Source organism: Dermacentor variabilis, chromosome 2 (assembly GCF_050947875.1).
Source record: "Dermacentor variabilis isolate Ectoservices chromosome 2, ASM5094787v1, whole genome shotgun sequence".
Classification (NCBI taxonomy): Eukaryota; Metazoa; Arthropoda; class Arachnida; order Ixodida; family Ixodidae; genus Dermacentor; species Dermacentor variabilis.
Window position 1 is genome coordinate 1,920,478 of NC_134569.1, and position 22,955 is coordinate 1,943,432.

General features: G+C 51.3%; 1 protein-coding gene across 13 annotated transcripts in view; it reads right to left on the reverse strand.

Moving 5' to 3' along the window:
• Window positions 1-1,124: 1,124 nt before the first annotated feature.
• Window positions 1,125-22,955, reverse strand: part of LOC142571288 (parathyroid hormone/parathyroid hormone-related peptide receptor-like) — a 1,032,566-nt gene continuing 1,010,735 nt past the window's right edge. For all 13 annotated transcript variants that reach the window (XM_075679532.1, XM_075679539.1, XM_075679537.1 and 10 more), the window contains one exon: window positions 1,125-4,013. In XM_075679532.1, coding sequence (XP_075535647.1) covers window positions 3,751-4,013 — 263 coding nt within the window. In that variant the 3' untranslated portion in view covers window positions 1,125-3,750. The remainder of the gene's footprint in view (window positions 4,014-22,955) is intronic.

A 22,955-nucleotide genomic window follows, 5' to 3' on the forward strand; every position in this document is an offset into this window, starting at 1 on the left:
TGTGTTTTAGACGTGTTTATAAGCGCGTTTTTAAGCGCGTTATAACCGGAGCATTATAATCGTGTTGTACGAAAAACGGAGAAATTTTCACGCTGCCCTGGGAGAACTACGACTACCACCAAAATCAAACTTGGCGAGAAATCGGAAGTTCATCGACTATTGGAAATTGCCATGTGAAATAAAATTCGTGAGCGTCAAACTTAGGCTTTAAAAACATATTGAGCGAGAGTTTGAAACTGCTATACTACCGTTAACAGCAACGCTTCTCAATGTCTCGAGAGAACTCAACGCAACAGGGAGTTTATATTTGAAAGCGACCTTGACTGCAATTCGCAAGGATACTTAAACGTATCGGCTTAATTAAAAGCGTTGCGCATAATTACATAACTTTCACTTTTTTTGGCATTTTTATGTGTTGTACGATGTCCATAGTACGTCAGTACGGTGTCTTTTGTAGTAAACAAAGCACCTTGTCCATATTTGGTTAATGTTATTGGCAGGGTATGGGGAATGAGCAGGCCAAGTTCAAAGTGTGGGGAATAATTACGGCTTTAGCAGTAAATGACATATGCAACTGCTTCAGAGTGTGCTTCAGAGAGTGTTTCAGCACCTGAACTTATCCAGGTGCTCTGACAAAACAGTAAATGCCACTAAAAGCAAATTTACCGAGAACAGGGTGACACCATGTCGAATGTGTCTACGAAGTTAAATAGAAGACAAATATGTGTGGATCAAAGGAGGCCTTTGTAAAAAATAATTCTTTAGCGAGTGCTCAAAAGTGTTATATGGCCATTTAACGGTATGCTCCCCATCGTCCTGAAAGAATTCTTCGTGGCATCGAGCTTACATTTGGTGGAAATGGGAAGCGTCTTAAGTGTAGCGGTACGGTGAAACTGTAATATGTCTGACCTAACTATCGGCATTGCAAATAATTGCTGAACCCTCTTATTTTTGCATTTTCGAGGTATACTCGAAGTATACTCCAATTCAGTCCAACGGTTTATGGTGGTGAGAGCTGGCTGGATGGACCAGGAAGCTGCGACAAAGCACAGCCAAGCCTTTCGCAGCCACTGAACAAATGCATGGTAGCACTTGAGCTAGCAGAAATAATGAAAAGACACAGCGAAGGTGGGGAAACCAGCTTATGTTTCGCTTGTCAGACAGGGGAACAGCAACGGCGCAAGCAGGTGCACAATTGAGCCGTCAGAGAACATCAACAGATGGCTCGAAATAGGCCGCAGAACCAAACGTACTCGCGATAAGTGCGAGAAACAAGCGGCCAGGACAACGCAAGGAACATGGTGTGGACAAAACGCAGTGAGGAAACATTTCGTTTTAGCTACTGACTAGCACAGATGGTTTTACGAGCACCCAGCGTGTTTGATAGAAAAAGTGCAGGGATCAACAAAGGTTGTGTTGTCATAACTTATGTTGAATTCCAATGGCGGAGTCGGAACAAGTTTTTCTGCTCGTTTCGGAGCAAGTTTGTTCCAATGACAGAGTGAGGGCGGGAGTAAGGTGTTCCAATGAGAGAGTCGGAGTGGATTCAGAGCGGGAGTCACTCCGTGGAGCAGAAAAAGATGCTCCGCCAAAATCGGCGGAGTGGACCGGAACTCTGCGTGACGTATTTCCTTTACCACATTTGTCTGCTGGGAGGCGCCACCGGTCACGACTCGCGAAGAAGCAAAAGCTGCTGCACGCTTGCCGAGATATCCATTCCGCACTTTTGAAACAACAACAGGTGAACGGCGCTGAAGAGACAAGTGACTGGTGCGGTGGTGCTGGGAGCAAACAGCGGAAGGAAATGGCAACACGCGAGGCATCCTGGGTAAATCGGAGATAGAAGTTCCGCTTCCGCCTTGCTCCGGCGGCGCAGATTGTGTTTCACTCGCGGATTTGGAGGCGTTGCTCTACGCCAGAGTCGAGTGCTCGCTCGTGGAGTCCGTCGGCTGCTCCGACTCCGCCATTGGAATTCAACATTATTTTCAGCAAGCAGGATAGGAATATTTAAAGTAGCATATTACAATGTGGCAACGTTTGAACCTATAAAGTGCGCTATGTTTTGAGGAATTTTTTGAAACGGACTATCCACAGGTTACAATTGCTTTGTGGTGCATTGTTATACTGCACATGTGTTTGATGACATGCTTGAAAAAACGTGCATATTTTTTCGGACTAGGACTTCGCGACGTTTTGGGAAACTCGCAGTGACGTTTCTGTTGTCTGTATAGGCGCGCGCAAACACACACACACACACACACACCCGCAAGCACGCACGCATGCATACGCCCACTTACACACACATACACCCATACCTACGAAGACACACACTGACCTACATACACACACGCACGCATACACCCACACTTCCGCGCGCACACACATTCACCCGCACGCATGTACGCAAAAACTAAGCAACAAACACAAGCGCGCACACACACATCCACACTCGCATGCGCACGCACACCCATGCACGCCTACGCGCGCACGCGCACATACCCGCACGCACGCACGCACGCCCACCCGCACGCACCCGCACGCACCCGCACGCACCCGCACGCACCCGCACGCTCCCGCACGCACCCGCACGCACCCGCACGCACCCGCACGCACCCGCACGCACCCGCACGCACCCGCACGCACCCGCACGCACCCGCACGCACCCGCACGCACCCGCACGCACCCGCACGCACCCGCACGCACCCGCACGCACGCACCCGCACGCACGCACCCGCACGCACGCACCCGCACGCACGCACCCGCACGCGCACGCACGCACGCACCCGCACGCACGCACCCGCACGCACGCACCCGCACGCGCACGCACGCACGCACGCACGCACGCACGCACGCACGCACGCACCCGCACGCACCCGCACGCACGCACCCGCACGCACGCACCCGCACGCACCCGCACGCACGCACCCGCACGCACGCACCCGCACGCACGCACGCACGCACGCACGCACGCACGCACGCACGCACGCACGCACGCACGCCTACACACCCACACCCACGCACGCCTACACACCCACACCCACGCACGCACGCCCACACTCATGCAGGCACGCACGCCCACACACACACACCCGAACACCAACACATACACACAGGCACACGCACGCACACGAAAATAAAGGGTCAATTAATCTAGTACGGAATACTACGTACAACTGTCAGGGCAAAATGTCTTAGCTTATGGTCGGGGCTGTTAAGGTAGAGTTCTACGTTTAACTTCCGCATGCATGCTGATGGTAGCCGCGTCGTGCGATTAAACACCGCTGCACAAATCTGAATGACACGTAAAAAGCCGATGGTCATAAGATGTGGCACAGTTCGCTGTCATCGCCCGCTGACTTCGTAAATAGAACTGTGGGGTCAACTGTGCCGGATTATGCTGACACAAATCGATTTCCAAGCAAATGTATCAAGCCGGAAATTTCTGTGGTTCCGTGGTGTGCGCGAAGCTGGTGTCTCACGGAGCGCCCAATCCTGGTTTCTGGGCAAGTGACGTACTGTAATTTTCTACACTACAACAGCACACTGAGCCAACGCAAGGCAGAACGAAAAAGTAAGGCTCACGTCGAGTAAGCTCTGGCCAAAACTGCAAACGGCGGCGTTTTTCTTTTCTCCCTGTCTGGTTGGCAACATCATCTCCCACTGAAGTTAGTCTCTTGAGAATAATCAACGATAGCGCCAACTTAGGCCAGCTAGTTTGCAGCGCACGAGTACAGCGCTATAAATGTCGGCTTAAAGACAGGTCTCCTTCTCAAGCAGGTTGTCCTTGCTCGTGTCCACGGGCTCAGGACTATCCCATCGTGCCGCTATGTCGCCATTGCGCTGGCTGACGGGCGTTGTCCTGTCCTCGTGTCCTCCGACATCTCTCGGGCTGTCCTGATACTCCTCAACGCGTCCGGCAGTGTCCAGCTGGTCGGCATTGCTCAGAAGTCTCTGACTGGAGCGGGCCTGCATCGCTGAGTTGGGAGAGGGGCTCTTGGTTTCACGCTTGTCCACTGCGCAAAGCAAACAGCGGCGCACGTCACCAATGCGCGCCTTTCGACACGTGTTCTGTGGCATGACGTAAATAATCTGTACGTTTACATTAGTAACTCCAATAGGCATGAACTAATTATTGAATCCATGTTCACTATGCAGGGACTCTTGCACAGACCTTTTTTGGTGTCTTTTGTCTCCAGCATCATGACATACCAAGTAGTGCGAAATAAATAAATAAATAAATAAATAAATAAATAAATAAGTAAACTCGCCGTGCACTTATTGGAGGCGATTGGCGACTTTAACGTGACGAATGATCTACCTTGTGATTAGTGCGGAATTGTTGATAATATGGTCTATATGATGGCTATTATGAAAAGCGGCATGTACTCAGTGAAGCAATTTCGCGTCGAAAAGGTTTATTGAAGCGCACCAGATACACATTGACGCAAGCTGTCGTCAAAAAGGTTCACTTAAGAGCAACACATACCCAGTGTCACATATATACCCAGTGAACGAAGTTGGCCTGAATGAGGCTCATTGAAGCGCACAACATATACAGTATTTCACATCTAGTGTCCCAAGTTGGTCCGATGGTTGGTTTTGAATCCAGTACCTTCAGCACAACAGCCCGTTGCTCTGCCTATTTGACTAGGGACTAACCAGTGACCCAAGTTGGCGGGAACGAGGTTAGGCGCGGACATATGCGGAGACATGCCGAAAAATAGGTAAAGTTCCCGAAGAATGCATTACAACGCTCACATACGACGCACTGTCGGAATCAATCTTATGCAAGACATTTTGCAGGCAACAATAGCTGGCCAGCACAGTTTGTGTTACTGCAAAGGGTTACGAAACGGGCCAACGTTACTGCGCACGTCAGGGGATCGTGCGCATGTGGCACGTCTGGACAACAGCAAGTAGATGACAGCAATGGCGAGGTCGATCCAAATAGGTCGCGAAGCTTCGGGCGAAAAGCGGTTCAGTACAGATTGTCACCGACATCGGCAACGGGGTTATGGGAGCAGCGATTGAAGCGCGACTATGTCTGGAGGGAACAAATATTCGGAAAGAAAAAAGCGCTTTTAATTCAAGCGAGACACCAGTTATCTTCATTCAACGAAAATAAAATTCCTGGCCAATTTTATATATTCGTGACGAGTTAAGAAAAAGAAGTTTATTCAATTTTATTATTATTAATAAATGCATTTATTTTCGGCGCCCATCGTTAAGGGGGCGTTGTCACCAATATCACTCGCAATGCAATGCACGTCTTGAAATGGGCAGAAAGGCGCACTCGTAAAGTTCACTTGTTGAAATACGCCCCCCTCACAGTTTGTGCTTTCTTGCTTGTCGAAGTTTGTGTGAATTCGGTGACGCGGGTAGCTCCATCGCGTCTTAATCGGTTCAGCCAAAGTAGTGAGTTACGACCGCCAGATAATTGTGTAGTTGTTTTCGTGCGACAGCGCCGGCCGACGAGCTTGGCGTCTGACGATAGGATCAACACTCTACACCTAAAGCTTTCGTCGGCCTCCAAAGGAAGTATGTTCTGTGCAGGGGTGCGATTTCGACAACCGCGCGGCTGGCTTTTCCTACATCGCTTTCCGCGCTGAAAGCTCGAAACGCCCAAGTCCAATGGCGTGGCATTTCAATATATAGCTCCAAAAGCAGGCCAACAAAATAAATTTCGTGCCTTCGAAAACAATATGACGTCACTTCTGCTTTTAACGGACATGGCGTCACATTATTTTTTCTTCCGCCGGAAGTGTTCCCACCAAATACAGATGGCGCAAAGCCCCATGAACCACCGATGGACCGCCATGGTTTGAACGTATGGGCTCCTATGGAAGCTTCGCTACCAGGTGTATTTACCTTGGCAATGGCGTGACGACCAGTGTTGCCAGCCGCATGGTAATTATCTTTTAGTCCGGTGTTCTGAGCAGGTCCTTTGCTTGGCGTGGCTTTAGGGCTGTCTGACAATTTTTCTATGAAACCTGTAGTGTTTGGCCGTGCCCTAACATTTTTTAATGACCTCGGCAGTAAGCCTTAGTAAACTCGGAAAGCGCCCCAAATCTGGCAATTCTTACCCACTGGAACTGAGAATACTACGGTAAGCAAATATGTAAGTACAGTACATGCCCCTTGACCCAGTGAAGTACTTGCAGGTTAATAGAGGAAGTTTATCCTCGCGTATAACTTCTGCAGTGAAGCCGTTCGTGAATTGACGCAACGCAGTAGCGACAATAATACTCAACGGTTTATTGCTGTGCACTTGAGCTTTAAGTAACTGAATATCACCTGAGTAAGAACACCCGCCGAAGCCGGGCACATCGTTTCTTCCTGGGAGCTCGTAAGGAACTCGGACGCGCGAGTGTGCTTTATCGACGACGCTGCAGCTCTTCCCCCTTCAAAAGCCCATCGCCCTGTAGGTCGTCTGGTCGCATTGAGCCGCAAAGTTCCATTGGGCCCGCTTCAGATGCACTAATTTCTCGAGTCTCTTCTGCCGGCTGGGGAGTCGCTAGACTAGTGCGTAGTTGCACTTCCAGCTCGAGTCTCCGCGGCCGGCTGCATTCCCGCTCAACTGCGTCGGGGCGTTGTTGTGTTCTCCCTTTGCGGTGTCGCTACCGCTAGCCGTGTCCGCAACTGATCCACATGACGGCGCTGTACACCCACGGATGTCTCCAGCTTTACCATATGATTCCCCTGTCTATATCACTGTGCCTTGTGGCCATTTTTGCCCTGGTTGAAATCGGTTCTTATTAAACTTTTGCGCACACAGACAGGACGTCGAACGAAGAAGGGACACACAACATGCGCTGTGCCCCTACTGTTTGAAGTCGGAGGCGATCTCACCGCTGGCAACCAGATGTTTGGATCTGACCGCTGGTACGATCTGTTGGGAACTCGGCGCTGACGCCCGTGGTTGTACCTGGGTCGCAAGCCCCAAGGGTAGCGTTGGCCTGGCGGCCTGGGGTACAACTGGAAGCATCCGAAGGTCCCGGCAAAGCATGAGTCGACTGGTAACAACGAAACAACTTGTTTATTTTAACATCGCAAAGAGTTGGCGGTCAGGTTGACCGAAGTAGAGACACGGGAGAGCACTTCACTCAACAGAAGAAATCGGAGCCCTCCTTTTGGCGTCCGGGGGCAGCTGTTTTTATACTCTCGCAGTTGAGGGCAAGAAGGAACCCCTCAAAAGACGAGCACGTGAATGTACAATGGGCTAATGGTGACGCACACTGTCGTAGCGATGCCGTAGCACCATGTCGAGCACGATCTCGTAGCACCCTGTCGTGGCGCTGCCGGTCGGACACAATGACTGTAATGAGAGGATGGTCCCTGCTTTGGCATCGCCTGTTTCGGGCACAATGACTGGAACGAGATCCCTGCTTTGGCATCGCCTGTTTCGGGCACAATGACTGGAATGAGATCCCTGCTTTGGCATCGCCTGTTTCGGGCACAATGACTGGAATGCGAGGATGATCCCTAGGCGGTCGCATCGCCGCAGTCGCGCCTGGAAACACCTGGCGATGAGTGTTGCGGCGACGACGATCGGGCCAAAATGTCTGCCGCCCCGCCGCAGTCGCGCCGGCAAAACCACGTGTCGCAGGCGAAACGCAACAGACCGCCCTGCCGGGGGAAGGAGATCCCGATGGACAGGGGACTGCATCCGCTGTCCGGAGGGATGTCGCTCGATGATGCTCATAACCGAAGTCGGGCGTCCCTCGACGTTTCTTGAGCGCAGCGCACAGAGAAGGCCTCGTTCTCTTGTTCAGGTTCGCACGGGACACTGCAAAGTGACTTCGGGAGAGTTCACATTTTTGTTCTCGTTCCCGGCAAGCGTTAGAACTACGCTGAAACTCAACCGCTCAGTCAGCAAGCACGGCACAACCCTCACTAAGCCCTGCCAGGCTCTTTCCCCTTTTTATACCACTGCCTAGTTCCTTACAGTAGTCTAGCATCACTCAGAACGCGTCCACAAATTGAAAAATTGCACTAGAAAGCATATCATCACTTTGAAACACTAAACAAAAGCAATATGTTAAAAAAAATCCTGCCTCAGGAAGAAAAACATCAGTAACAAACAATTTTGAGGCTGATTCCTACGTTAGGGGCTTCGACTTAAGCCATCGGCGTTACCGTTGAGACTCCCCTTTTTGTAACGCACCTCAAAGGAATATTGTTGTAAAGCGAGGCTCCAGCGCAGGAGGCGGCCATTTTTGGGAGAGATGGTCTGCAGCCATTGGAGAGGGCAGTGATCCGTCTCAATGATAAACCTCGAGCCGGCTAGATAGCATGACAATTTCTGAACGGCCCACACGAGACATGCACACTCTTTCTCGGTGGCGCTATACGCCTGCTCACGACTGGTCAGCTTACGACTAGCATACAGGACGGGGTGTTCTACTTCTCCATTTTCCCGTTGGCACAGTACAACGCCCATGCCTCGCTCACTAGCATCGCACTGAACAACGAACCCTTTTGTATAGTCTGGCGATCGTAGCACAGGCTGGCTTGTTAGGGCACTCTTTAGGGCGCTAAAAGCTCTTTCCTTGGTCTCGTCCCAGACGACTGTTTGAGGCTCTGTCTTTCTTAGAGCATCCGTCAGGGGAGCCGCGATATCAGAGTACCTAGGGATGTACCTCTGATAGTAGCCGGCGACACCCAAGAACGACCGAATATCGGTCTTGGTGCGCGGTTGCGGAAAGTCTCGCACAGCGGCCACGTTTATTTCAGAGGGGCGGCGACGACCCTGACCAATCACGTGACCGAGGTAGACAACCTCGGCCTGTGCTATCTGGCACTTAGGAGCCTTGACTGTCAAGCCCGCTTCGCGCAGGCGGGTTAGCACTGCCCGCAAGTGTGCCATATGCTCAGACCAGGATGCGGAGAATATCGCTACGTCGTCTAGATACGGTAAAGCGAATTCTTGCTGTCCCCGCAACACTTTATCCATGAGGCTTGAAAAACAGTATGGCGCGTTCTTCAAACCAAAACTCAACACTTTAGGACGGAATGTTCCCATTGGTGAAATGAACGCCGCATACCTACTAGCCTCTTCTGTAAGTGGAACCTGCCAATAACCCCTGACAAGATCTAGGGTGGAAATAAACTGAGCGCTACTAACTTTCTCAAGGCGCTCCTCGATGTTAGGGATCGGATAAATTTGATCCTTAGTGATGGAATTAAGCCTGCGGTAGTCGACGCAAGGACGAGGTTCCTTGCCCGGTACCTCAACTAAAATCAAAGGGGAGGTATAATCACTCTCACCTGCCTCAATAACACCGAGCTGTAGCATTTTCTTTACCTCAGCCTCCATAATATCGCTCTGGCGGGGTTACACCCGATACGCCTTGGATCGTACTGGCTCTGTGGAGGTAAGTTCTATATCATGAGTAAGTACAGAAGTCCTACCAGGCCTCTCAGAGAACAGACCTTGAAACTCTTGTAATAGCTGGTGTAGTTCGGTTTTCTGCTCGGGCGACAGCGGTGCTTTACTGATAAGGTCACTAATGACTTGACCGGTGTCTTCCCTGTTCGTCACTGAGCCTAGTCCTGGAAGCTCGACCGGAAGCTCTTCAGGAACGTTTACCATCATGCACACCACTGCTTCCCTTTGTCTATAAGGTTTGAGCAGATTACAGTGGTAAACTTGCTGTGCTTTCCGCTTTCCTGGCAGACTTACCACGTAGTTAACGTCCGACAGTTTCTGAACAATTCGTGCTGGGCCCTCCCACTGCACGTCTAGTTTGTTGTTTAGCGATGTGCGCAATATCATGACCTCATCGCCAACCTCAAAACGACGGGCCCTGGCTGTCCGATCATAATAAACCTTGGCCCTCTGCTGGGCCTTTGTCATTGCTTCACCTGACAACTCCTGTGCCCTTCTTAAGCGTTCGAGGAGTTTAAGCACGTACTCCACCACGACTGGGTCGTCGCCCCTACCTTCCCATGATTCTCGAAGCATGCGAAGCGGAGATCGAAGCGAGCGACCGTACACCAGTTCAGCTGGCGAAAACCCCGTAGCCGCATGCGGCGCGGTTCTTAAAGCAAACATCACCCCAGGCAGACACAGCTCCCAGTCAGTTCGATGTTCAAAACACAATGCTCTCAACACGCGCTTCATGACGGAGTGGAGCTTCTCAACGGAATTCGACTGTGGGTGGTACACTGAGCTGTGTAACAGCTTTACCCCACACCTTTCGAGAAAAGTTGTCGTCAAAGCGCTAGTAAACACTGTGCCCTGATCTGATTGAATTTCTGCAGGAAAACCAACTCGCGCAAATATGGACAGTAGTGCATTAACTATCTCAACTGAGCTGAGTTCTTTAAGCGGCCCTGCTTCAGGGAACTTTGTCGCTGGGCAGATCACAGTCAAAATGTGTCTGTACCCCGTGGCTGTTACCGGCAGAGGTCCCACTGTATCAATAACGAGCCGTCTAAAAGGCTCCGTTATGATAGGTACCAATTTCAACGGCGCCCTTGATTTGTCCCCTGGTTTGCCCACCCGCTGACAAGTGTCACATGTCCTCACGAAATGGTCTGCGTCCCGAAAACACCCTGGCCAATAGTACTCTTGCAAGAGACGGTCCTTAGTTTTCTTAACTCCTAGGTGTCCGGACCACGAACCCCCGTGTGACAAGCGCAACAGATCCTGACGATAGCATTGAGGCACGACCAGCTGATCGAACTCCACTCCTCTTCGGTCTAGATACTTCCGGTACAGGACTCCACCTCTTTCCACAAAACGCGCAGTTTTCCTGGCGATACCTTCTTTGACATTGCAGCGCACGTTTTCCAGGCTGCCATCCTTTTTTTGCTCGGCTATCAAAGCCGACCGGCTGACTTTTAGCAACCTATCAAGTCCGTCTGACGTAGGCGCGATGAGCAAATCAGTAGATAGCTCTTCTAACTTTCCCGAATCGGGCGTTTCCTCTCCAGTATCTGGCGCCTTTAACGTTACAGACTCAAGTTTATTCAGTTCGGGCGTGCTCGGAATATCAGCTTGCTGCGCCTCTGACCCTTTTTCGTTGTTTGATAACGTCGGCCCCGCAACTACCGCCTTTGCAGCGAGCTCCCGAACCTTCGATCTGGTTAAGGCCTGAACACTAGCTTCACCAAACAAAAGCCCCTTCTCGCGCAGGAGGTGATCGGACCTGTTTGAAAATAGGTACGGGTACTGGGGTGGCAGCATAGATGACACTGCCGCCTCTGTCTCAAGCGCTCCGAAAGGTCCTTCAATAAGCACCTTTGCTACTGGCAGACACACGCTATGAGCTTCCACGGCTTGCTTGATCCATGCGCACTCGCCCGTGAACATATGGGGTTCTACGTAAGACGGGTGAACTACATCCATCGTAGCTGCGGAGTCGCGAAGCACTCGGCACTCTTTCCCGTTCACGAGGAGGTCTCGCATGTAAGGCTCGAGAAGCTTCATGTTCTCGTCAGTGCTGCCTATTGAAAAAAACACAACTTTTGGTGTTGTTTCCGGACACTGCGCCGAAAAGTGACCCGGCTTCTGGCACGTATAACAAACGCGCGCTCGCCTCATCTCGAACCGCTTTCTTCGTTTGGCTGCCGCCGTCTCTTTACGTTTGGTCGGACTGCTTTCACTCGCATCCTCACTACGCGTGTTCCCCTTTGCTCTCATGGGTGTGAACTTCGGCCTCTCGAACTTCGAGCCAAATTCACCCTTTTGACCGTCCTTAGCTCCGCGAGCCCGACGCGTCACAAACTCCTCGGCTAGCTCAGCGGCTTTAGCCACCGTACAAACGTCTGGCCTATCCAAGACCCAGTATCGCACGTTCTCCGGTAACCGACTATAAAACTGTTCTAGCCCGAAACACTGCAGAACTTTATCGTGGTCACCAAACGCTTTCTCTTCTTTGAGCCACTCCTGCATGTTCGACATAAGCCTATACGCAAACTCTGTATATGACTCACTTCTGCCTTTCTCATTTTCCCGAAACTTCCGACGGAACGCCTCCGCAGACAGCCGGTACTTTTTTAGAAGACTCGATTTCACTGTGTCGAAATCCTCTGCCTCCTCTCTATCCAAGTGAGCGACTACGTCGGCCGCCTCGCCGGGTAACAAAGTGAGCAAGCGCTGTGGCCACGTTTCCCGAGAGAACCCCTGCTTCTCGCACGTTCGCTCAAAGTTAACCAGGAACAAACCAATGTCCTCTCCAAGCTTAAACGGCCGCATCAGGTCCGTCATTTTGAACAATACGCGTTCTCCTGCACCGTGTGCCTGACTTCCATTACGAGCGCGTTCCATCTCTACCTCAAGACGCTTCATTTCCAAAGCGTGTTGACGGTCACGCTCTTGTTGCTCTCGCTCTTTCTGTTCTTTACGTTCACGCTCTTCTTTTTCTTTTTGTTCTTTAAGTTCGCGCTCCTGTCTTTTTGCAGTCTCTCTCTCTTCAATGGTCTCAAGGCATTCCGACAGCTCGTCATCCTCAGCCTCTAACTCAAGAATAGCCTTTATCAGTTCTGGTTTTCTGAGTTTGTCTGAGACATCCAGACCCAACTCTCTTGCAAGCTCCAACAATTTCGGTTTGCGCAACGACTTCAAATCCATGGCTGCTCTGAATGCTGCTTTCTCTACTGCCTATTATTGTCTTGCCGCAACTAACCCGGCAGCAACGACAACCACAATTACCAGCTCTGTTTCTAACACTAACAAAAAGCCTGGCAAAGCTCAGAAGAAGAAAGTCCCGCACTCACCAAACCTCGCAGGCAGGAATTCCGCGCAGTCGTTCCGCTGCAGGCAACCAGTCATCACACAGGGCTCGTTGCACTGCTCCCGGATCGTCGTTGAGCTGCTCAGCATACAGTCAACTGCATCTCTTCGCCGCTGGCCTCCGTTGTCGCGATCTCACCGCTGGCAGACAGTTGTTTGAAGTCGGAGGCGATCCCACCGCTGCCACCAGTTGTTTGAAGTCGGAGGCGATCTCACCGCTGGCAACCAGATGTTTGGATCTGACCGCTGGTACGATCTGTTGGGAACTCGGCGCTGACGCCCGTGGTTGTACCTGGGTCGCAAGCCCCAAGGGTAGCGTTGGCCTGGCGGCCTGGGGTACAACTGGAAGCATCCGAAGGTCCCGGCAAAGCATGAGTCGACTGGTAACAACGAAACAACTTGTTTATTTTAACATCGCAAAGAGTTGGCGGTCAGGTTGACCGAAGTAGAGAGACGGGAGAGCACTTCACTCAACAGAAGAAATCGGAGCCCTCCTTTTGGCGTCCGGGGGCAGCTGTTTTTATACTCTCGCAGTTGAGGGCAAGAAGGAACCCCTCAAAAGACGAGCACGTGAATGTACAATGGGCTAATGGTGGCGCACACTGTCGTAGCGATGCCGTAGCACCATGTCGAGCACGATCTCGTAGCACCCTGTCGTGGCGCTGCCGGTCGGACACAATGACTGTAATGAGAGGATGGTCCCTGCTTTGGCATCGCCTGTTTCGGGCACAATGACTGGAACGAGATCCCTGCTTTGGCATCGCCTGTTTCGGGCACAATGACTGGAATGAGATCCCTGCTTTGGCATCGCCTGTTTCGGGCACAATGACTGGAATGCGAGGATGATCCCTAGGCGGTCGCATCGCCGCAGTCGCGCCTGGAAACACCTGGCGATGAGTGTTGCGGCGACGACGATCGGGCCAAAATGTCTGCCGCCCCGCCGCAGTCGCGCCGGCAAAACCACGTGTCGCAGGCGAAACGCAACACTACTTCGTCCGACGTCCTGTCTTTGTGCGCGCAAAAGTTTAATAAGAACCATGTACAGTCAACTCGCCCAAAACGTAACGCCTTTGGTTGAAATTGCCCGGACCACATGCGCTTTCCGGGTGTGAACACTGGTTGTCTATTGGCTGAAGGAAGCTGTTTCCGGATGGCGCCGGCGTCTGCAGCTGCTTCGCGCCTTCTGGAAAGTCGGCAGACAGCCTTGCCCGGGGCTGAAATACGAGAAGTTGTGCGGGTGATTTCGCACTCGCGAGAGACGATGATCTGTAACGCAACAAAAAACAGGACGGCTTTTCCTGTAATGTGCCGCGTTTTTTTTTTTTGAGGCCCTCTTTTTTCGTTTGGATAGCCCGTTCCGCTAATCCATATGATTGGGGGTGGTTCTCGAACGGAATGGTATCGGATGGTCTACATCATCACTGCGGCGTGATAGCACTGCGCCTAGGCCTTCTGCTGAAGCATCACACTCCAGCCGTGATTGAACCAGGTAATTTCCCTTTAACAAGGCACGCTTTGCTTCCTTGAAAGCTCTTTCCTGCTCTTCTTTCCAGTTCCAGCGTTGTTCTTTCGCCAGCTACCGACAGAGCGGAGTCAGGGTGGTAGCCAAATTAGACAAAAGTTTTGAATAGAACATTATTAGCCCCATAAACGAACTAAGTTGGCTTAGTTCTGCCAAGCTGCCAAGCGAGACGGCAGTGTCAGGATCTGCGGGGATTTCAAGGTTATTATCAACCCTGCCGCTGCCGTCGAGAAGTACCCGTTGCCCCGGATTGAAGATTTCTGGTCAGCGTTGTCCGGTTGACAGAAGTTTACCGAGCTCAACCTCAGAGATGCAGCTGGTGCTCCAGGATGCCTCCCGGAAGCATGTCACAATATCGACAACTTTGGGGCTCTTCCAATACACGCGGTTACTTTTTGGCATGGCCTCAGCCCCAGCCATATTTCAGAGGGAGATAAACAACATCTTCTGGGGCATGATGCATGTGGCGGTGTATTTGGATGACATCCTGGTTACTGGCAGCGACGACGGGGACCACCTGCAGAACCTCAACAACGTCCTGGCACGACTGCAGGACGCCGGTCTCAAGCTCAAGCTGGAAAAGTGCATTTTCCTGGCCCCTAGTGTTGAGTGCTTGGGACATGCCATTTCTCAGGCTGGGCTAGACCCGGCTCCCAGCAATGTTGATGCTGTGCTCAAGGTGCCTAAGCCCCAGAAGAAGGAGCTTCACAACTTCTACAGGAGTTTCCTGCCGAACCTGTCGGGGCATCTACAGCCGCTCCATCATCTGCTTCGAGATGCTCAGCTATGGGTCTGGAAGAAGGATCAGGACCAGGCCTTCCAGCGCAGCAAGGAGCTAATCACGAAGGCTCCAGTGTGGTACACTTCGATACTGCCAAGCCTATCGTCGGGACTATAGATGTGTCGCCGTACGGTGTGGGAGCCATCCTGGCGCACCGGGATAAAGATGGCCAGGAACGCCCTGACTCGTTTGCTTCTCGTCGGCTGCAGAGCAACGTTACAGCCAGCTGGACAAGGAAGGTTTGGCCCTCATGTTCTGTGTGGAACGCTTCTACCAGTATCTGGGGGGCCGGAAGGTCGAGGCGGTCACGGATCACAAGCTGCTGTTGCGGCTGCTGGGGCCTGACAAGGCAGTTCCTGTGCAGGCATCACCTCGAGGGGTACGCTGGGCCTTGAGGCTGGCAGCTTGATGATGATGTGTGGTGTTTTATGGCGCAAGGGCCAGGTTTGGCCAAAGAGCGCCATGACAAGTGGAAGTGTTAAGGATGTATTATGGAAGATGTGAATTGGCTGTAAAGAGGCCTAAAAATAGTCGCTGTAAAGTGCGTAAAATCTACGTGCTATAAAATTATGGCGATGTGTAATGACGAATACTATGAGCATTAAAATCCATCGCAGAAGAATGATGCATTGTTTAAAATGTGCGAGATGTTAAATTGCTTACAGCACTACTGCATCGCAAGAGCCCTTGAACCACAAGGGCCTAGAGTCATGTGCTATTCAAAATTATTATCACAGCGGCATCCTCTGAAGAGAGGAAGCGCTACGAACGTGTGGGGCTAATAACATGCAATACAACATCTTTTAAAAAACCTAGGACGGCGTTAGTGTCAAAGAGTGGTTCTGGACCAAGTAACATAACAGGATGAAGGGGGATGTGCTGCCGGTACGCTAAGAGAAAAGGTTTCTTTCATTCAGATTCGGCTTCCCGACACTCCAGTAGGACGTGGAGGACGGTCAGCCTCTCCCCGCATCCACCACATGTTGGAGGCTCGTTTCCCGTGAGTAAAAAGTTATGTGTGCCAAAAGTGTGTCCTATTCTTAGACGGCGAAATAGGACATCTGTCCGGCGGGATTTTGTTACAGGAGGCCAGAAACCTAGTTGTGGCTTTATTACATGCAGTTTATTATTTATTTCTTCGTCCCACATGCGCTGCCAGTGGTTTCGTAGTTTCCTTCTTAAGAAAGGCTTCAGGTTTGTGACAGGGACCGAAGCAGTAGGATTAACTGCATGAAATGAAGTTGATGTGGCCATCTGGTCAGCTAGAACGTTTCCCTCGATGCCCCTATGTCCAGGCACCCAGCATATAATCACATGTTGGTTAGATATATATGCTTTACATAGTGCGGAGTAGAGTTCATTAAATACTGGATTTGTGTAATTACAGAAAGACATCAAGGCCTTCACAACACTGAGGGAGTCCGTATATATAACTGATTTCTGGAGTTGTGATTGATTTATATGCTTTACGGCCGACAGCAGTGCGTAAGCCTCAGCCGTAAAGATACTAGTTTCCAGATGCAGTGCGTCGGATTCCGAGAAGGATGGACCGACGGCTGCATAGGACACCCCGTCGTGTGACTTCAATGCGTGTGTGTAGAACTCCGTGCAGGAGTATTTGTGCTGGAGTTCCCGGAAATGCATTTGGATTTCAATCTCTGGTGCGTCTTTTGTAACTTGAATGAAAGATATATCGCATTGTATCAGCTGCCACTCCCAAGGAGGTAGCAGCTTGGCTGGATGCATTAGGCGAAGCTCGACGAGTGAGACATGCATTTCATGACTAAGCTCCCTCACACGTAGCGAGAAAGGCTGTCTTACGGATGGACGATTATGAAAGAGTGTAGCATACGTCATCTCGTTAACGGTAGTATAGCAAGGATATTGAGGATTAGAGTGGACTTTCAGAAAATATGTTTGGCTGATGTATGTTCTCTGGAGATGAAGTGACCACTCATTCGATTCTGCATATAAGCTTTGTATGGGACTCGTTCTGAAAGCGCCAGTGGCCAGTCGGATTCCTAGGTGGTGGACTGCGTCTAGCATATTTAGCGCGCTCGGGGCGGCAGAGTGATAAATCACGGCACCATAGTCTAGTCGTGAACGAATGAGGCTTTTATAAAGTTTCAATAAACACTTCCTGTCACTACACCATGCAGTCTGGGACAGAAGTTTCATTATGTTCATCGTTTTTAGAGATTTTTCTTTAAGATGTTTAATGTCGGGGACGAAAGTGAGTCTGTAGTCAAGTATGACACCTAGAAATTTGTGTTCTTTGTTTACAGGTATCTGTTGTCCACGCAGTTCTATGCAAGGATTTGGGATAAGTCCTCTCTTTCTTGTAAAAAGAACACAAGAGCTTTTGTTAGGATTGATCTTAGATCCATTCATGTCTGCCCACAATGACACTTTGTTCAGGCCATGCTGTACCTGTCTCTCGCAGACTGCGAGTTTACAAGATTTGAAAGCTATTGGAATGTCGTCCACGTCGACAGAGTAAAAGATGGCGGGTGGTAATGAAGCACGAAGCGTGTTCATCTTCACGATGAAGAGCGTGCAGCTGAGCAAGCCTCCTTGGGGTACACCCGTTTCTTGCGCAAAAGGACGTGAGAGTGCATTGCCGACTTTTACCCGGAAGGTACAATTTGACAGATAGCTTTCTATTATATTAAGCATATTACCGTGGATGCCCTTTTCTGACAGGTCTCTTAAGATTCCGTAACGCCACGTTGTGTCATACGCCTTTTCCATATCGAGAAATATCGATAGGAAGAACTGTTTATGTATAAATGCGTCCCGGATATTCCCTTCAACACGTACAAGATGATCGGTTGTGGAGCGCCCTTCTCGGAAGCCGCACTGATAAGGATCAAGCATTTTGCTCTGTTCAAGGAAATGAATGAGTCGCCGATTTATCATTTTTTTCAAACACCTTACAAATGCAACTTGTGAGAGCTATCGGGCGGTAACTTGCCACTAAGGAAGGGTCTTTGCCTTGTTTCAAAACAGGGACCACAATGGCTTCCTTCCATGCGGTTGGAAGGTACCCTGCATCCCAGATGGTGTTAAAAAGTGTGAGTAGTGTAACTTGCGTATCATTGTGTAAGTTTTTGAGCATTTCATACATGATTCTATCAGATCCTGGTGCGGAGCTCTTGCATGCGCTCAGGGCAGCTCTCAATTCGGCAATACTAAAAGGACGTTTGTAAGGCTCATTCTCTCGACATTTTCTTGTTAATGGCTTACGTTCTTCTACTTGTTTATATTTCAGGAAGGATTGCGAATAATGATTTGAACTTGATACACTCTCAAAGTGCTCCCCGAGTGAGTCGGCCTGATCTTGCAGTGTATCGCCCTGTGCATTTACTAGAGGGAGTGAATATGCTTGCCGCCCTCTAATCCTATTAACCCTGTTCCAGGCTTTGGCCTCACCTCTAAACGAGTTAATACTCGATTAAAAGTTGTGCCAACTTTCCCTTCTAGCCTGTCGGCGGGTTCTCCTACCTTGGGACTTTACTTTCTTAAAGTTGACAAGATTTTCTGCAGTGGGCGAAGCGCGTAGCAACCCCCACGCTTTGTTCTGATTCCTACGTGCGATTCTGCATTCATCGTTCCACCACGGGACATGCCGTTTGCATGCCGAGCCACTTGCTCCACGTATGCATTTAGATGCTACATCTATTATGACGGCTGTAAAATACTGCGCAGCAGCATCAATTTCTAACGAGGACATGTCATCCCATGATATACTAGTTAAGTTTCGGAATTTCTCCCATTCTGCTGTGTCAACCTTCCACCTAGGAGCCTGTGGTGGATATTCGTTTTGTTTAATAAGTGTTCTTAATAGTATGGGGGAGTGGTCGCTTCCGTAAGGATTGTTGGTACCTTCCCATTCGAGTTCAGGCAGTATGGGCGGGGAAACTATGCTCAGATCAATTGAAGAAAAGATATTGTTTGCAAGACAGTAATATGTGGGTTTATTCTTATTCAGAAGGCAGGCACCAGAAGAAAAAAGGAACTGTTCAACGAGACGACCTCGCGCATCGATACGAGAGTCTCCCCACAGGCTGCTGTCTGCATTGAAATCGCCAAGAACAACATAAGGTTCTGGCAATTTATCTATAAAGGATTGGAATTCATGTTTCGTTAATTTGTAATGTGGGGGTATGTAAACAGAGCTAATGGTGATGAGTTTGTTTAGGAGAACCGCTCGAACCGCCACTGCTTCAAGGGGCGTTCGTAGATGTAAAGGTTGACACGCTATGCTATTATGAATAAAAATGGCAACACCGCCTGATGATACGACAGCATCATCGCGATCTTTGCGAAACGTGACATACGGTCGGAGAAAGTTTGTGTGTTGTGGTTTTAAGTGTGTTTCCTGTAGACACAGCACTTTTGGATTGTGTTTTTGGATAAGCTCTTGTACGTCATCAAGGTTCCTGAGAAGACCTCTGACGTTGCATTGAATTATTGGTGTATCCATATTGGAAGTAAATAGGTGCTGTGTATACGGAAACAGAAGTATTAATTACAGAGATTTCAGAGCTTAGGTTCCAGAGCTCTTTCGAGGCCCTGTAATCGGGGTTTTGCTCTTTTTGAAGCGTTCGAGGGAACCTCGCCGCTCCTTAGACGCTTGGTGCGCCTTGAGGATAGGTGGAGTGTCCATTGCCTCTTGTGAGGCGCCGGACACGTGATCTTGCGAGCGAGAAGTTTCCCGGGAAAGTCTCGCCTTGGAGGGCAAGACCCCTGCGCCCACCAGCCCGGAGGTCGATGGGGCTCCCTGAGGGATTTGGCTGCGCCGGCTGTTGCCAGCGCTGGAAGAGGCCGGGGAGGTTGGGGCAGTCTCGGCTGCGCCCACCTTCGGGGTTGGTAGTCCCTTCTGCTCGGTTGGTGGAGCAGCGCTAGCTGCGACCACCGTGGGGGCAGATGGCGTAACTGCCGACTCACTGCTTGTGGGTCGGACAGCCGCCGGAGGCCGTTGTGGCGCTGCCCCCTGACGCGCCACTTCGGCAAAGCTTTCCTTTGGCAGGTATGCTACCCGCCTTCGTGCCTCTTTGAACGATATGTTCTCTTTTACCTTTATCGTTACTATTTCTTTTTCCTTCTTCCAGGAGGGGCACGAGCGCGAGTACGCGGCGTGATCCCCGTCACAGTTTACACAGTGAAGAGAGTTCTTACAAGTTCCAGTGGCGTGTTCAAGGGCACTGCATTTCGCACATGTTTGGCGGCCCCGGCAGCTCTGCGAACTGTGGCCGAAACGCTGGCATTTGAATCATCTTAGGTGATTTGGCACATATGGTCTGACACGGAGCTTGATGTACCCGGCCTCTACAGACTCGAGCAGAATACTTGAACCGAATGTGAGTATTAGGTGCTTGGTCGCAATTTCTTTACCATCCCGCCTCAGCTTAATTCTCTTGACGTTGACAACGCATTCTGCTCACTGAAGCCCTCCAGCAGCTCAGCCTCTATCAGCTGGAGCAAATCATCATCCGAGACAACGCCGCGGGTGGTGTTCAGAGTACGGTGTGGAGTTACTGTCATGGGAACATTTCCAAATGATACTAGACCTGGCAACTTTTCGTTTTGTTTCTGATCATGCAGCTCTAACAGGAGATCACCACTTGCCAGCCTTGATACCTTGTTGCCTGGACCAAGGACATCAGTTAGAGACTTGGAAACTAGAAAAGGGGAGATGTTTCGTACTTGTTTATCGGATTTTTCTGAGTGGATCACATACTACCGTGGGAAGTTCGGTCTTTGACGTCCAAGGAACTGGAAAACTTCATCGGTGCGCCCTCTTTTATGAGGGCGATCAGGAAGCGGAGGGAAGGAGGTTGCCATAAAGGAATTGAATTTTCGGCAATAATGCTAGCCACCCACCGTGGAGCCCTACAAGGGGACGTTACAGGGACTGTAAAAACACGTCCTGCAAACGCCAGCTGTACGTTATCGCTATAACGAAATATGAGATAACCTAGGTTGGTTATTCACACAAGGTTAACCCTTGCTGCCTGGAAAATTAGAAGTGAGGGGAAGCTAGGAGAAGACAGGAAAGATGGAAAGTGAGAGAAAGACGAAGGTTGGAGGGAGAGCTGGAGACAGGAAAAGGCAACTACCGATTTCCCCCGGGTGGGTCAGTCTGGGGGTGCCGTCTACGTGAAGCCGAGGCCAAAGGGGTGTGTTGCCGCCGCCGAGGGGCCGTAAAGGTCCAAACACCCGGCATTGGCTCAACCCCCAGGATCCCCTTTTCCCCGGACACGGCTAAGCCGCGCACGGCTACACGCGGGAGGGTCTGACCCTCGTGTGCTCGGGTACGTGGTGTCGCAACGCACCAAACGCCTGCTGACGCAGACGCCCCTGCGGGGAGGCTGGCAGCTTACAGTTACCTGGAACCTTCTGATGCCCTGAGCCGCCTGCCCCTGCCAGAGGTGTCTGATGCTGTTCCGGAACCTGCTGAAGTGTTCATGCTACCCGGAGGTGTTCGCGTACCCGGAGGTGCTCTCTAGATCTGCGGTATCGCAAATGACTAGCCGGAACCCAGTCCTGTCGCAGGTGGTCAAGGCGGTGTCCCGTTGGGAGGAATTGGTTCAGCAGGCTTATAGCCACAAGGCCGCCGAGCTGAGCTTGCAGCAGCGCTGCCTACTATGGGGTTCTAGGCTGGTGAACCCACAAAGTGTCCAGTCCAGGGTCCTGCAGGTGCTGCACGCAGGTCATCCTGGCATGCAAAAGACCAAGAAGGTTCCCATGTTTGGTGGCCTGGCCTGGACCTGGAAAATTTTCACATGGTGCAGAGGTGTCAGATCTGCCAGGAGCATCAGCGGGCCTCACGTCATGTGGAAATCACCCCCTGGCCGTTCCCACAAAGACCCTGGTCCCGCCTGCATGTGGATATTGGGGGGCCCTTCAAGGGCCATTACTTTCTGGTGGTGGTGGACGCCTTTTCGAAGTGGGTAGAGGTTCTACCTGTCACCACTCCTTGAGCAGGTGAAACCATTGCAGCGGTGCGACAGGTCTTCGCCGCTTAGGGGTTGCTGAACGTCATCGTGGCCGACAATCATCCTGCTTTCGCGAGTACAGAGTACCTGGCCTGGCTGACGAAGAATGGAATCCGCCGGACGATGGTTCCACCGTACCACCCTGCTTTAAATCGTGCAGCCGAGCGGGTGGGGCAAACCATCGAGGACAAGCTCAAGAAGAGCCAGACTGGGGATGTACGGACGCAGATTGCCCGGATATTGTTCCAATACCGGACCACGCCCCACGATGTCACTGGCCGTGCCCCCTGTGGGCTCCTGCTGGGTCGGATGGTCAAGACACCCTTGGATGTCTTGAATCTGGACCTCTGATCCACAGTGCTCTTGAAGCAGCTGAAGCAGAAGCTGGCTACTGACCAAGGATGCTGTCCCGGGCTTTTCCAGAGTCAGGAGCTCCAGTTTTCGCCAGGAACTTCCGTCCTGCCCCACCCTGGTCTGCCGGACAGGTGGTGTCTCCTGCCAGCTCCTCATCGCTGCTCGTGCGCATGCCATATGGGGCCATTTGGCACAGACACGCCGACCATGTCAGGCCTCGCCTCGGGACCTGGCCAGCACCATCGACTGCCACTTCAGTGTTCCAGTCCGCAGGAGGACGACCGGCAGCACCCGTCGCTTCCATCGGAGCCCCGCCCTCCTCGGAGGCGGCAAGCGTTGCCAGTGGTGCGGCGCCCGTTGGGTCAGTGTTGAGCCCGGTACCACTCACAAGGCCGACCATTGCGGACCCTCCAGATGGAGCGAGACTCTCAGGCAGCACCCGGCGTTGCCACACAGGACTCGTCAATGCCGGTGTCCAGGCGGAGTACTCGACGGCGGAGGCCACCGGACCGTTACTCGCCTGGATAGCCGGCACCGTCGACCCGGTTAGGTGGAGGC